Genomic DNA, 16,288 nt, shown 5'->3' with positions numbered 1-16,288 from the left:
TTTGTTAAACCTTGTCTTGCAAATTCACTTTCAGTGTGTGCTACAAAACTGTTTGTATAAAGAGTCTTCTGCATACTAATAAGATTCTTTACTGTGAGCATACAGGAAGACAAGCAGTATTGACGTACTTTCCCTGGCACTACGTCCAAAAGTTGTATCACACATGGTGACTCCGTATTTGACATTTGTATAAGACATGGTGATGCTTTTGTTCTGAAGGTAAACTTCTGCCTAGCAGTGCATGTGTTGGGAATGGCCTGTTGTGCCATGTTGTACCCTTCAGTTTCTGTCTAAGGCTTTCATTGTCTTTGATGTTTTTGAGATCAGGCCTTCTGACAGCTTATCAAGTACACTGTACCATACACTGAACGTATGTATGTATCCTTTGTCTAATTAAACCAGTTATTTGTCAGTATGCCTGAGGGACTTCAGTAAGGAGTAATTCCATGTCAAATTGCTTTCTTCAAAAATATTAAATCTATGTTCTTTTTAATTCTGAGTTAGCTTTGGATGAAGTGCCGCCAGCTCAATTTCTAAGTAAAATCACCTCCTTCTCCCTATCCCAGACTAAAAAATAAGTTTTATTAGGTGTTTATGTAGCTGAAGACTAAGTAATGGTGATACTTCTGCTTTTCCAGCTGTAGGTGCTACTGATCCCAGTAAATCTTGACTTTCTAAGCATGCTAAATCCACGTAAATCTGGACTTTCCAAATACTGTAGCTCTTTAATCTCTTGATGTTTTTGTTTTTCTTTGACTGCAAAATAGGATGTTGACATAAAACAAGATTAGCAATATTATATGTATCTATTTACTCCATTAATAAACTCGAGAATAATTTGGATGTAGCTTCTGTGTTCTCAAAAGAAATTATTTTACTATTCTAGAGTAGTTCATGGAAGGCATAGAGTAGCATATCAGTATTTTCATCCACTGCAAGGTAGTATTCTGTAGGCTTGTATAATGTTCTTAGCAGTAACTGTAGCTATTACTTGAACACTACTTAACCCAGTTTTGTTGCAGGCCTGTACTTTAGACAACCTGCTCACCTGAGCAGACTATGTCTTACTTCTGTCAACGTACTTATCTAGGACTGAAAATAAAAATTTATGCTTGTAATAAAACGCTCTGCATCCTACTTAAGCATGATCTATTTATTTTTTACCTGTTATTGTAACTTTGTTTGTCCTGGCAAGAATGAACATGTACTCCTGTTCTCAAATCATGACATTGCTCTTAACTTCACGCCATTAAAAGAGATCAACTTAACATCCAGTCTTATAAGATTTTGGTGAATCAATGCTATTTTCCTCATCTCTGTATACTTGGATGCTACCAAAGACAACGGAAATAGGCAACTGACTTTACCTTTCCAGAGGAGGATGATTTGGTGAGGGAGAGGAAAAGAGTTGCCATGTTCTAATTGGTATCTTGGAAGTTTTTTTGCTATAAAATTCACAGAATGCATATTTTGAAATGTCTTACAGCAAGTCATACAGTGCTTTGATATTAGAATGCTGAAGGAACTGAACACTGCTAGGTTGTAGTTTCTATTGGCTTTCTCCTGCTTTCTAACAAAATTGATAGATTAGTGCTATTTGAGTTGCTTTCTTGTAGCCCTCTTTTGAAATAAGACCAGACAACAATGTTTGCATAAGCTCCTACACAGAAAATTTTAGATTTTCTGCACTTAGAGTAGTAGTCAATAAGCTGAAGGCTTGGAAAACTCACAGTTGTGTACTGAGTTTCTTATACATTATGTTGTCCTTAATTGGCTGCACAGCCAGCCTTCTTTTCACTAATGAGCCAACTGAATTGAGTTATGAGATGTTCTAATGTATAGCATAGGGAACTTTCAGCCTTTCTAACAGTAAATTCCCTTGCTAAATTTCACATGTAATTCTGTAAATCATAGAATGGCTTAGATTAGAAAGGACCTGGAAGATTATTGAGTTCCAAACTCCCTGCTGTGGGCTGGGTTGCTCAGAGCCCCATCCAACCTGGCGTTGAATGCATCCAGGATTTCTCTGCACAGCCTTTTTCAGAACCTCCCCACTTTCTGAAAAATTTCCTTCAAACGTCTAATCTACATCTCCTTTCTTTTACTTTGAAGCCATTCCCCTTTGTCCTATCACTGTCTACCCGTGTAAGAAGTCAGCTTTCCTCCTGTTATAAATGACTGGAAGGCTGCGATGAGATCTCTCCAGAGCTTTTTCTTCTCCATGCTGAAGAAGCCCAGCTCCTTCAGCTTTTCTTCATAGGAATGGAGCTCCAGCATTCTTATATTCATGAGTGAAAGCTGGCTTGAACTATCCCACTCGCTTTGTATTTTTCAGAGGAAAAGCCAAAAGCTCAAAAATGTTCCCTTGATTCCATGGATGCTGATGAATGTCTTCTACTGAGCAGTGCAGAACACTGACCTTTAAAGGTTGCTTCCAACTCTAAGGGTTCTATGATCAAAAATTTGCTTCTCAGTGGAACTGAACCTGCTACTGTGTTCCCTGCCATTGTGTAGAATTTGATTTGAGTCAAAATTCCACCACAAAACAGGTAATGCAAAATAGACTTTCATTCTAAGCAGATTCCTCAGTGAGGCATGAATAAACACTTGTGGTCTTTGCTGGGCAGTTCCATTGTAAGACCAGATGATAGTGTTTTCTCTTGGTTTTGACTGCTGAAAGACAGAGACATCAACAATTTTCTAAATGTTAAGTCAGGAGCTCTTTAAGTGCAGAAATTAATATTCAGGTTGTCTTTGTAGCTATTTTGGAAAATGAGAAGGAGACATAAAACACTGCATAGCATAGTGTGTGACAGAGGTCTGATCTATTACTGCAGTGGGAAATCTAGGGTACATATCTTCAATCTGCTGACTACACTGAAGTGTTTTCCCATTTATTATTCTTAATGTTTTGTTATCACAGAGATTGGAAGGGACCTCAAAAGATCATCTAGTCCAATCCCCCTGCTGGAGCAGGAGCACCTAGATCAGGTCACACAGGAACACACCCAGACAGATTTTGAATGTCTCCAGAGGAAGACCACACAACCTCTCTGGGCAACCTGTTTCAGAGTTGCGTTACCCTTACTGTGAAAAAGTTTTTCCTCATGTTTATGTGGAACCTCCCATGTTCCAGCTTGCACCCATTGCCCTTTTTCCTATCATTGTGAATTCTCATCTGTTGTAACAGAGTAGGGTTGTCCATACTCACATAGCTCCAATTTTTATTTTTTTTTTTATTATTGATGTTAGAACTTACACTATGTCACTGGGTGGTAATTGTTTCCTCACACTTCATTTATTTTTTAATTTCATAGCTGCTCATCACGTGTTTCTTCCTCAGTTTCTCGATAATACTGAGGATAGAGCTATTGCAGGATAACACTTGTCATAACACAAAATGTTGTTCTGTACTGAGGGAAGAGAAAACAAAGATGCCATAGGTGATGATCACAGAATCATAGAATCAAGTTGGGATGACCCCGTAAGGGTCACCTTGCCCAAATCCCCTGCAGTGAACCGGGAAATCTACAGCTCAGTCAGGTTGCTCAGAGGCTGATCCAATGTGATCTTCAATGTCTCCAAGAATGGGGTATCCAGCACCTTTCTGGGCAACCTGTTCCAAATTTGGTGATGACCAAATGTAGGAGTTTTAAATCTAATTAATCTAGATACAGCCACTGACAGTTGCTGTAGCTCCTGCCAAACTTTGTACGCTTGACGGTGAGGAACCTAGCAACAGGGAAAGAATCAGCCTCACCAAGTATGTGACTTTATGTTCTTCCTGTTTCTTTGCCAAGCTTTGTCATATAAAACAGTGCATTGGATCCCTGCAGCACAGATATATCAGTCATCTGTATTCTTCAGTACCGCTCTTAGGTTTTGCGCAGAAACTCTGCTCCTAGCACTTGCTGTATATGCCAGTATACAGTGGAGTGCAGAAGAGTTCGGGAGCTTTTATTTTATACAACAATGAGTGATCATGAGCATTTGAATGTTATACTAAGAAATAGAGTGAGTTTCTGCTCATAGTTTAATGTTCTGCTTCCCACACAGGCATTGCTAGAGAGCAGTCAGTGGTCTTGACTGTGTGCTGCAGCTTGGCAGTCAGAGCTTTAGGCTACTGGGGGTCTGTTTTCCTGTTGAATTTAAAATCTCTTGGCTGAGTCTGGTGGTGGTGTCCCCAGAGCCATTTACGGATTATGGATTTTCAGATTCATTATGGAGAGGTCTTCTGCTGTAGTATATTTAGCTATAATCATAATAAAGTGGAACTTGTTTCAAGCTATGCTTATCTATATTCTTCTGCATGGAGTTACACTTTCTAAGGATCAGATTACAGATTTTTTTGGGGAGGATCTGCACTGTATTCCTTCGAAAACTTGTTGTGCAATGTAAACCAACAAAATGCAGTTTGCAAAGGCATTATTAGAATTCAGTACTGATGACGTGGCATCTTTTGAATAACAGTGATTATAGCTGGTGTTTTTTTGTTATTGTTTTGTTTCTTGACTACATAATTGTGACATGTCTGGTTTCCTGTTTAATTTACAGCATTTAAATATCAAGACATTGACAGATGATGTGGTAAGACAACTTAATATGTTTTGCTTTGCTAAGCTAATAACCTCATTGCTAACACAGTATAAGTGACCTTTTTGCTACAGAAACAATCTTAACTTGAAAACTAATGTAGTTAATTGGTAAAGTCTTACTAAACTGTTGGTTATCTGTAACATACTCTGCTCAAGTAGTGAAAAATCTCTGCATGGCTTTGAAATATGTTCATGGCTAAATCATGCCTGAGTGAGTTTGACAAGTAATTGTGCCTGCTGATGTATGATATAGTTAAAATGTCTGTGATTGCATACTTAATAATAAAGTTCCTTGGTCTGTGTGGCTAGCTTAAAATCCAGTGATTAATAAACTAACAGTTTCTTGTAAAGTCATTAATGCTTGCTTCAAGCAATTTCAGTTATTATCAATATCATACTAATGGTATGTTTCGAAAAACTTCATCTGACTTCAACAGCAGAAGAGATTATCACAATGCAGATCTTTTTTCTTTGCAATTAAAGTACATTTGTTTTGTTGTCCCTACCATTGTTCTGTTGGTTAGAGTATCTTTTCTGAATGTAAATAATTCTGGAAAGTCTTGGAATTTATGTGAGAAACAGTGTTCACTAGGCACTTAAAGATTAGTTGTTATGACTTCAGTATTTATTTTTTGCTATGTTGTGTTTCTGCAGAAATACTTCTGTGCATAACTGAGTGCTTACATGTAGAGAGTTTTATAGTGGAGGACAAACATAGAAAGTTTTATTTTGGACAGCATGCAATGCACTTGAACTGAGAAACAGTGCAAGTTAGCAGTATTTGGAGATTCTTAGTTCTGTATTATTCCTGAGATTCTGCTGATGAATTGTCTGGTTATACTGACATATCCCCTTTAAGTCCTAAACCATGATATTTTTTAGAATGTGTGATCCTTCTAGCTTCTTCATTTAGAGATTATGAAAGCAAGAATATTCTGCAAAAGAGCAGCAAGTAGCTAGCTATCTGACACAGAGTCTACTTGCAAGATCACTGTGGAAACAAATATGTTTTATAATTGGAGGGCTGCATATTCCAGTGAATTATTTGTAATGCTCATTTTTTTTTTTTTTTTTTTTTTTTTTTTTTTTTTAAGAATTGTGCATATTAACAGGCTTGTCTTAGAAATAGAACTGCTTATGTATGTAGGGAAAAAAGTGTACACCAAAATTCTGCTGTATAGATGAGAAAAGGTTTGCAATTTGTAGTATGCAGAGAAACAAGATTCAGAGTGAAATATGTTCTGCACATCCAGGTCCTGACATCCATTTATTCCTATGTACAGGAATAAATTCTGTGACTTCTAATATTCTGCCGTTAGTTAAATGCTTTGGTTTCCAAAAAAAAAAAGGTAGAATTGAAAGGGGTTATTCCGTGCATCTTGGTTTATTTAAGCCTTGCTCTTACTAAGCTCTACTATTACCAGTGGAACTTCTCATTTAGCAAGATGTTAATCTTGAGGAGCTATTTGACTGTTGAAGAAAGAATACACTTTCTTTTCTATTTTCTGAGAGTTTTAAGGAGGAAAAAGTGAGGATGTCTTTGACTCAGTGTCATTAGAAATAAATTCTCTAATGTCACTTGAAGTATTTTTGCTGGTAAAGAAGATTAGTGTCTGGCTTTTACTTTCAAATACAAGGAAATAAATTGATGCAACCTTTCGTTTCCTGTTTGTTCCTCTTCCAGTATTAATTATTTCAAATGAAGGCACAGGAATTGTCTAATTTTCTGTTCTTCCTTCTCATGTTGCTATTGTTAGGCTAGTTTTTCACCATGAGTTTGTGTTTGGGTGTTACAGCAAAATTCCATGACTGAACTGCTGGCTCCTGGATTAAAGTGACTGGCAGAATGTTTGGAAGACTGAACTATTCTATTGTAGCAGATTTTTCCTTATGTGAAACTGTGTTTTCTGCAGGTGTAGTAAGTGGGGGGCAGTAAAAAATTCGAGATCTTGAAAATTGGCAAGTATTTGTCCTGTAGACAGAATGTAAATGGTACCAAGAGAAGCAGAAGCTTTGCACAGTGCTTGGTTGTTACCTCATCAAACAAGAAATGAAGATTTTCTAGCTGCATGTTTCATGTCAGTTCTTTTCTAATAGATTGTGTTTAGTGATTATCTGTCCTTGATGGTCCATGTATGCATTTCTCCATGAGAATGGGAGAGGAAAGATGTTCAATACTTCTCATACTGCAGATTAAGCTAAAACAGAACAATTTTTAATCAAGTTTCTTGATAATATGCTACTATAACTAGTGAACAAACAACACATTTCAGGTAGCTGGGCTTTTTCCACCTAAACCTACTTCATTCTCCCATTTGGTACTTTCTAATCTAGTACTAATGCTTTTTTTTTTTTTTGTTCCTCTCTCTCTCTCTCTCTCTCTCTCTCTCTCTGCCTCCCAAGGTGTTAAGGTCCAATCACTGCAGTAAATAGCTTAAACAGAAGATATAAAGAAGTACAGGTTATGCTCCAAGTGTGTGTATTTATTACAAAATTTATGTTGAGCTCAGCCAGTGATGAGATATTGGATTATGTCCAATTTTTAAAGCGTGTTTAGCATCACTTTTTAGATAAAATCTTTCTGATGAGATAGAGGGAAGGTATGTGTGTTAACTTTAATTCTGGAGACCTACAAGGCATTGCACTTAAGCTCTTGCTCCAGATATGTGCATTAGGAGATACTCTCTGTAAGCAAAGTCAAAACTTAATTCATAGTCTTACCTTTTGAATCTAGTATTTGTATATGTTGTTGGTCAAGTTGCACTGATACCAACATTTGGAGTCCAGTATGCTGAAATTTTTTTCTAAACATGCTTCCTGTTCTCTATTCCTTTTCTCTGGAGTTCATTCTTCCACTACCTGTTTGGATTTAACGACTTCAGCCAGGGAAGGGAGTCTAACAGACTGAAGGGTTTCCCACATCTTTCATTGAGCTCAGCATGAAGGTGGGGGTTTCTTTCTGCTTGAAGAGTTTAGTGGTTTGTTTATTTATTTATTTTTTTCCCCTATCTTCTTCTGTATCATCCAGCCTCAGTTTGGAGTAACTTTTGCTCTTGAACTGAGGAAACAGTATCAAAGTCAAGATTATTCACTTATTTTTACAGAAATGCCTGTAGGTGCTGTTTTCATAGATCTGTGGCAATTTTACCTGAGGGAACAGTCATGCTAAATCAACTGTGAACTCTAAAAGAAGTGCACAACCAATATTTTTGTGGAACAATTCCAGCTTCTTTAAACAGTAAATCTTTTAAGTACTCTGTGTCTTGAGAGTCTGTGGGTGTTTCTAGTATTCCCATGTGCATGAAAGTTGGAACTCTGCATTGCCATACTCACTGCAAATGCTTTAAAGGCATATCATTAAATTTCTATTGAGAAACTCTGTATCTGCTTGTGTTATGAGTTTGCAATTCAGTTTTATTATTCCCTTCTTTTTGCATTCATTTCCTTGAGCTTATCTAAGATAGGTAGTAGGAAGCCGAGTCTCAGCTGATGTAGTGTTCTGTCCTTGATGTAGGTAACTTCTGCTATTAAATCACTCCTGTAGTTCCCTGCTTTATCCTTCTTTGACTGTAAATAAGACCAGCCATGCCAGTTGATTCCACTTGATTTGTTGGTTCCCAGAACATCTGCAAAGCAATTTGTATCAATCCTCAGAAAACAGCTGCTTTATCCTCTGTAGATTATTTTAGGATCTAACTTCTGCAAATGGTTAACCACCTTCAACCTAAATTTTTCATGTAACTGGAAAATTAATACAAGCACAATAGATTCAAGAGTTGTAATAATTTACTTACACTCAAATGTGCTTGAGAATTTATTGTGGCATTTACATTTACTTCAAATTCAACAATATACAGCAATTAAAACCCTACTTTTAGATATACCATATATGTCCATTAGAATTATACTGAATTTATTGGTTTACAATGTATCCTACATATGTCAGTTTTGCGTAAAACCTCACTTTCAGAGGAGAACTCTCTTAGCAAGTTTCCTCAACAGAAATGTGAACATGAATATGGTTATACAGATATGTGTTTTTAATTCTTAATATTAAGGTGTTAATTAAAAGTGGGAGAAAAAGATGAGGGAAGCAAGATGGCAGATGGAGTAATACCTCTAATTCTTTTAGCACGGGTTTTGAAATTCTGAAGAGCCAGCAATTAGTCTGCTGATAATTAATCCATTGATTCCTGCATTATCATGCGTGTAAGTTCAATAGACACTGTTGTCTTACAGAAGATGGTATAAGAAGTTTTCACTAAGATCAAAGTGAGAACACAAATAGATGTAGTTCCTGGGGATCTGATCAGAAAGTGGGATAAGCTGGAAGGTTTTTCAGCTTGGACACTTCCTTGAATCTCTGTGACTTTGATCTTCAGGTCTTTTAAAGAGAACCTATGAAATTGGAAGCCAATAAAAGTTTGGATGCCATTCATCCTGTGATGGCTACTTCATTCTGGCTTTTGCAGATATTTTTCATACTCACTGATTCAAATTGTGATACCTACTTAGCAGTCGGTCTGAAATAAATTCTCGAGGGGGTGAGTGGCACTTATCTGCAATTGTCATTTTATGTTTTTCCTTAATGTTTAGTATCATCGCTTCTTAGGGGCTTTGAGTATGTTTAGAATGCTCTTAATGTATTTCCAACAGTGAAGGACATCATTATATTATGTTTGATAGCAAGAGTTGGGCTTTAAGCTCTATTAATATTTTAAGTAGCAAAAATACTGCTTCTGACCTTACTGTCAAATTGGCTATAAATGTGTAAATCATGTTGGGCAGAGGGAATTTTTGCTTTGTTAGGGATGGAAAATGTTGGGGACAATAAATCCAATAACCTATGTCACGTCTCCATGCCTAATCAATAGTGAGACTGAGTGTATATTCCCAGTAGGCACGCACACAAACACAAGTGTACAATATACACAGATATAAGTATACCTGGCCACACTGATCAAAACTGATGTTCTCAGCACTTGTACAGCGATTGTAACCTGAGGCCATTACCTCTTGTCCTGTCGCTAGTTACTTAGGAAAAGAGGCTGACCCCCACCTCACCATAATGTCCTGTCAGGTAGTTGTAAGGAGCAGTAATGTCCCCCCTGAGCCTTCTCTACTCCAGACTGAACAATCCCAGTTTGCTTAGCTGCTCCCCGTAAGACTTGTGCTCCAGATGCTTCACAGCTTCATTGTCCTTCTCTGGATATGCTTCAGAGCCTCAGTGATTTTCTTATAGTGAAAGGCTCAAAACTGAGCACAATACCTGAGGTGTGGCCTTACAGAGCTGAGTACAGAGGGACTACAGCCTCCTGGTCCTGCTGGCAACACTATTTCTAAGACAAGCCAGGATGCCATTGGCCTTCTTGGCTACCTGGGCACACTGCTAGCTCATGTTCACCAACTGCTGATTAATGCCCCCAGATCCTGCTGATAGGTGCTGTCGGTTGCTCTCTTTTGAGCAGTTTCTTTAATGTGACAGTGTTTAAAAACATTCATTAGAATTGAAATCCCTAACAGATTGGAGTATTGCTCTGATTATGCCACCTTTAAAATAAATGGTCACATTCACTTCTAGTAATAAAGAAGTTAAGCTCTCGTCTTTTTTTCTGTATGCACAGTTTCTTACCTTTAAGTTACGTGAGAACTTAATTCATCTGCGTATCTTTTGCTGCCAAGAAATGATTGAGATAACTTCTAGTGTGTAGATGCTGTCAGCACTGTACTGTATATGCAGTAACATATTCTCATCGTCTGTTAGAGTTTGTTAGTAATGTCTGACTGCCATGCTGCTGAAGTTGTAGTTTCACAGAGCTTTGCTATGGAACAAAGTTGTGGAAGGAGTGCTGTAAGGCAATTTTAAAATGTATTGTAGTGTAAGGGACCATACAGATTTTCTGTGATGACTCCCTGACAATCTTCAGGGTGATAAATGTAAAAGGCTCCTTAGAAGTGTTCTCTTGATAACTCATATCTATGTGTTGACTGCGATTTACTTTTCGCTGTATTTCAGTTCTGACATTTAGGATTTTGTTTCATTCGCCTTGACATTTCTTCTTGTGGATAATTCAAACTGGCAGAATAAAGTGCATGGCTAATTATGGAACTTCCAGTCTTTGGTGGTGGGAGGCATAAAGGCGTAAAAATTAAAGTATGCACAGACATCCCATTGCTTTAAATTCAAGTTTATAAGTAAAGACTCATACTTTTTCTGCTGTGCTAATTCATTTCTTTATCTTTTTTCTTTTCATCTTCTTCTATTTCACCTTAAACAAGTAAAAACAAAAGCAAAGCAAAAAAAGAAAATCTGTCTTCCTCCTCTCCTTTCATAGAAAAGGCACCCCCTAAGCCAACCAAAGGCACTAACCAGCCAAAAAAGAATAAAGGGGGGGGGAGAAAGAGAGTAAAATAGCTCACCCAGTCCAAAACTGTGTTTTGAGCAGAAAAGACTTAGGACAGTTTCAGCTAGCTTTTGCTAACAGAACAATGATATACCCCTACTACTTGTAGAAGTTGCTTACCTCTGGATGGAGAACTGGTCGTACTTTCAGCTGTTTTTATTTTCAAGTGCTAACATTTCTTAGTTAACTTCACTTCTCTTTCTAATATCACATAATTTTTAACTTGAGTGCTATTCATGCACAGTTGATTTGTTTTTACAATTTAAAACAGATTTTACTGGATATTTTTGTACTCATTTTACTATCGTTTTTTATAGCTTACTTATCTAAAATGCAATTTTTCTTAACTCTAGCAACATTGTGCTATAGTGATAGGAATATATTCTTGTTGGAACTCACTAGCTGGTCACAGATTCCCTGTAACGTTTCTGTGTACTCTATTGAAAAAAAAAATCTAACTTTCTCCTTTGAGTGCTCAGAAGTATCTTATTGCATCTCTCTTTTTTCCCCTAACACCTTATTGCCTTCGAACTTTTGACTTTGGGTAGTCTTCTGAGTTCAGTCAGTACTTCAAGATAAATCTCAGTTTGGAGAATTTCAAAGAGACTATGGAAGTATTTTTTATCAAGAGTATTTGATACACTTATTTATTCTTTGGCTATTTGTAATACTGACTGTAGAAAGATTCTAAGGAGAAGAATTTTTCTCTTGAGAAAATAGTTCTAAGAAGCATTGCTTCAATATACTTCTGAATGTTTTTATTGGTTAGAACAGGAAAGCTGTATTTAAAAAGATAGAATGTCAGACCTTCTAGAAACTGTAATGATGCTGATACAAAGCTGCCTTTAGATATCTCCCACTGCTTAGCTTGGTTTAAATATATTTTTGATATAACATAGAAGATTATTGAACTATATTTTTGCCATTTCCTCCTCTGCACTTGGATCGCCAGCAGCATCAGTGGTAAATTTCATTACAACCAAGCAATGAAATTTCTATTCCTTGTGTAAAGAGCTTTCTGTGGACCATGAAATTATTCACTTGTATGGAGTATTGAGAGGTATTAACTTTTCTGAAGTACCAGTAATGCGAAATTCAAGAGTAATGGATGTAGAATACCCACACTGTGCTACTGTTCAGGTCTTGTGAATTTTGTTGTTATTCTCTGTGTTGGCTATGTTGGGATGGATGAGAAACTGACTGAATTTATGGATCAAGATTACAGAGAGGGTAGGGACAGTTGACATTATAGATTTGCTACAGGCCACCTGACCAAGATGACCGTGTGGGTGAAGCCCTCCATGGACAGATAGGAGAGGTGTCGGGTTCACAAGCCTAGGTCCTCATGGAGGACTTCGACCACACCAAAATCTATTGGAAAGATAACACAGAAAGACATAAGCAATCCAGGAGGTGCCTGGATTTGTTGGTGATAACTTATCCAACAAGGAGACAATGAGGTGAGATGAAATGCTGGACCTCATTCTCACCAAAAAGGAGGGGCTGGTGGGGCATGTGGAGCTCAAGGACAGCCTTGGCAGCAATGACTGCGAAAGGATGGGGGTCAAGATCCTTAGGGAAGTTAGAAAGTAGTGCAGCAAGCTGGCTACTCTGGACCTCAGGAGAGTGCATTTTGGCCTCTGGGATCTTCTTGGTAGAGTAGTGTGGGATCTAATCTTGGAGGGAAGTGGGCCTGAGAAAACTAATATTCAAGGATAACCTCCTTCAAACTGGAGGCTCAATGCATCCCAACAGCGAGAATGTTAGGCCATGTGCTAGGAGATCTGCCTCGATAAACAAGGAGTTCCTAGAGAAACCCAATCATAAAAAAAGAAGCTTGCAGAGGGTGGAAGGAAGGAAGGACGAGTAGCGTGGGAGAAATACAGACAAATTATCTGAGCAGTCATGGATCAGAGCAGTAAAGCTAAAGCCCTAGTAGAATTAAATGTGACCAAGGATATCAAGGGCAACAAGAAAAGCTTTTGTAAGTATGCTAATGATAAAGGGAAGACTAGAGAAAACATGAGTGCTCTCTAGGAGGAAACAGGATATCTGGTTACTTCAGTCTTCACCAGCAAGTTCTCTACCCACTCCAACCAAGCCATAGAAAGCAAAGGCAGGGACTGGGAGCATGAAGAATTACGTGCTGTAGTAGAAGATAAGGTCTAAGACATCTGTGGAATGTGAAGATGCACAGGTCCATGGGACCTGGTTCAGATGAATCTGTGGATCCTGAGGGAAGTGGCTAATGAATTTGCTAAGCCACTATCTATTGTATTTTAAAGTCATGGCAGTCCCCCACAAAGTTACCACTGACTGGAAATGGGAAAACACAACCTAGATTTTTAAAAGAGGAAAAAAATAAGAGAATTTACATGGCAGTCAAAAATCATGGAGCACATCCTACTGAAAATGGTGCTGAGGGACACCAAACAAAGAAGTGTTTAACGATGGCCAGTGTGGCTTCACTAAGAGCAAATCGTGCATGACAAATTTGGTGGCCTTTTGCAGTGGGGTTAAAGCATTGGTGAATGAAGGAAGAAAAAACTGATGTTATCAACTTGAAGTTGTGCCAAATGTTTGATGCTGTCCTGATCAGTATCCAGCTGGTCTCTAAAGTGGAGAGAGACAGATCTGATGAACCAAACCACTCGGTGGATAAGAGCTGTTGTCATTGGCTTGATGTCCAAGTGAAGACTAGTCATTTGATGTTCCTCACGGCTTGCTAGTGTTGAGACTGGTATTGTTTAACATCTTTGTTGGTGACAAGGACGGTGGGATTGAGTGCACCCTTAGTAAGTTTGCTGACAACACCAAACTTTGTGTTCCAGTTTAAACGTTTGAGTGTTTTGTTGCCATCCAGAGGTTACCTGGACAGGCACGAGAGGTGAGCCTATGTGTACCTCTTGAACTTCAGCGAGGCCAAGTGCCTCACTACACCTGTGTGGGGCAATCCCAAACACAAATACGTATTGGATGGAGAGTGAGAGCAATCCTGAAGAGAAGGATTTGGAGCTGTTGGTTGATGAGAGACTCAACATGAGCCAGCAGTGTCTGCTCATAAACCAGAAGGCTAATCATATCCTATGCTGCATGGAAAGAAGCATAGCCAGCAGGGCAAGGAAGGTGATTCTCTACTGCACTCTTATGAGAAGAGAAGCTGGATGCCCCGTTTCTGGAAGTGTTCAAGAACACGTTGGATGGAGCTTTGGGCAGCCTGGTGTAGTAGGAGGTGTCCCTGCACAAGGAATAGGGGCTAAAACTAGATGATCTTGAAGGTGTCTTGCAACCCAAACCATTCTGTGACTCCTTTTTTTCAATTTCCCTTTTTTAGATCTATAGAATTCTTCAGATTTCTTTGCTTTAGATTATTCAGAAGAATTTGTTTTACATGGTTTTAAATGCTTATAATGCTAGCATCTGACTTACTTTTCCTTGTTCTGTTCGACAAATATATTTGAATAGTGTGCTTTCTCCTTTAAGACAAGTGGTATTGAATTAGCTGATTATATGAAATATGAGTATTAGAAGCTCATCTGTAATGCTGCAAAGCATCTAGCACATAGTCTAATATTCTAAAAGAAGTTAAAACAAAGCATAAATTAAAGATGTGAACAACTGAAAGAAAGCAAAATACATCTTTTTAGGGATGAATCAGCCTTCATCCCTGAACTGTTGCTCAGTTCCTTATAGAATAAGAGGAACTCTGGGTATTTTATTTCACTGACTAGAGTGGTTTTGTTGACTGGCTCCCTTTTATCTTAAGAACTGCTCTGCCTTTGTGGAGCAGGAGAAGGAAGAGGGAAGCCTTAGGGAACAAGGTCTGTAAGGAAGGGAAGGAAGAGGGGACATATGGAGGAACAAGTGCTTGGAGGTAGGGGCTAAAAGTTTTATGGATAAATGAGTGAAGAGGTGTAGGGCACATCTTGCTTGTCATCCCTCTACCCACTGAATCGTCCTGAAATTTGTGATTTCAGCCACGGTGTTTTCCCTCTGCCCCTGCTTCAGTTCTCCTTACTAAGAATCTTCAAATATAATGGTGTGGTTTTCTGTGGTTTTTTTTTTTTTTTTTTTTTTTTTGGGTTTTTTTTTTTTTTGGTTGTGCCCTAGATAACAAACATGAGCACAGGGAAAAGCTGTTGGCTAACGTGTTCTTTGGAGCAGGTGTACTGACTTTCATTGGTGCTTACTGAAGTCCATTCATTGAGAAGAAAGCTCTCCTATCGGTTGGTTTTATATTTTAAGATTCTGGTCTAGTCAATGAAGTTTGCAATCTGGCTTCATCTCTGCATGCTTGCCCTAGACTTATAGTTTTAACGACAGGAAGGAAAATTGCTGTCTGATCAAGATGTGAGATGGCTTTTGTCACTGATGAATCTGTACTTTGCTTTCCACAATGTTCCCCTCCCTTTTGCTTTTGTTGCATTCTCTTTCTTCCTGGGTCTTGCCTGTGTAATTATTCCTTTTGAGTGTGCTTTCCATACTGCCTGCTGGTTTGATGTGACACTGAAGGGCCTCATCTTCCATGCTGAGTTCTTTTATGTTTATGCTATATTAATTTTCTGGTTTTGCATGTTCTACAACCATCTGTATGAGTGGCTTGTAATCTATGTTCTAAAAATGTTCTATTTCAATTTTGAACAGGAAGAATTTAAATTCTTTTTGTCTTTTCCTCTAAACCTCTCTTTATGCATAGTCAGTTTCTGCTCTGTTGGTGAGAGTGGAATGCTTATACTCAATTTTTGCCACTAATTTTCTTTGTTCTCTCTGATCTTAGCTTCACAGATGCTGTAATAACTACTTGTCATTTAGTGTGGTAACTTTGATGTGCTTATTGAATGATATCTCAAAATACTCATCTTTAGGATTTATTGAAACCTCAATAGTATTTGCATAGCAGTTCAAAGATGTAAGGCTACTGATAAGGTTGAAATCTTGTCAAAAATCTTTTGTGCATCAAACTGAACTGGAACTTTCTTTTGTGTTGACAAATGTAACATTGCTGTTCATATCTGCTCAAAAGGCTGTTACAAGGATGATTCAGTCTCTAACACTGAAAACATCTTAAAATTTCAGTAAAATGTAGTTAATACCAAACCAAGGAAAAAAAAAAAACCAAACAACAAATGCAAAACCCAAGCCCAAACACTTTTCCAAAGAAGCTTTAGTATCTTTTCAAAAAGTAAAGTAAGAATCATTGTCTTATATTGGTGATAAAGCTTTAACTTATTCATTAAACTGTGAATTTATACTACCTGTTTTTAACAGCCTTTAAGTTTTTATGCTTCT

General features: G+C 37.9%; 1 protein-coding gene across 1 annotated transcript in view; it reads left to right on the top strand.

The window, feature by feature from the left end:
- DIAPH3 (diaphanous related formin 3) overlaps positions 1 to 16,288 on the top strand; it is a 229,452-nt gene that overhangs the window by 6,517 nt on the left and 206,647 nt on the right. The window contains exon 2 of the mRNA XM_042867343.1: positions 4,555 to 4,587. Coding sequence (XP_042723277.1) covers positions 4,555 to 4,587 — 33 coding nt within the window. The remainder of the gene's footprint in view (positions 1 to 4,554; positions 4,588 to 16,288) is intronic.

The sequence above is a fragment of the Lagopus leucura genome, unplaced genomic scaffold, assembly GCF_019238085.1.
Source record: "Lagopus leucura isolate 7727_CA_CO unplaced genomic scaffold, USGS_WTPT01 Super-Scaffold_100001, whole genome shotgun sequence".
In the NCBI taxonomy this organism is placed as follows: domain Eukaryota; kingdom Metazoa; phylum Chordata; class Aves; order Galliformes; family Phasianidae; genus Lagopus; species Lagopus leucura.
Note: the sequence above shows the minus strand (reverse complement) of the source record. Positions and strands in the feature narration are given on the sequence as shown.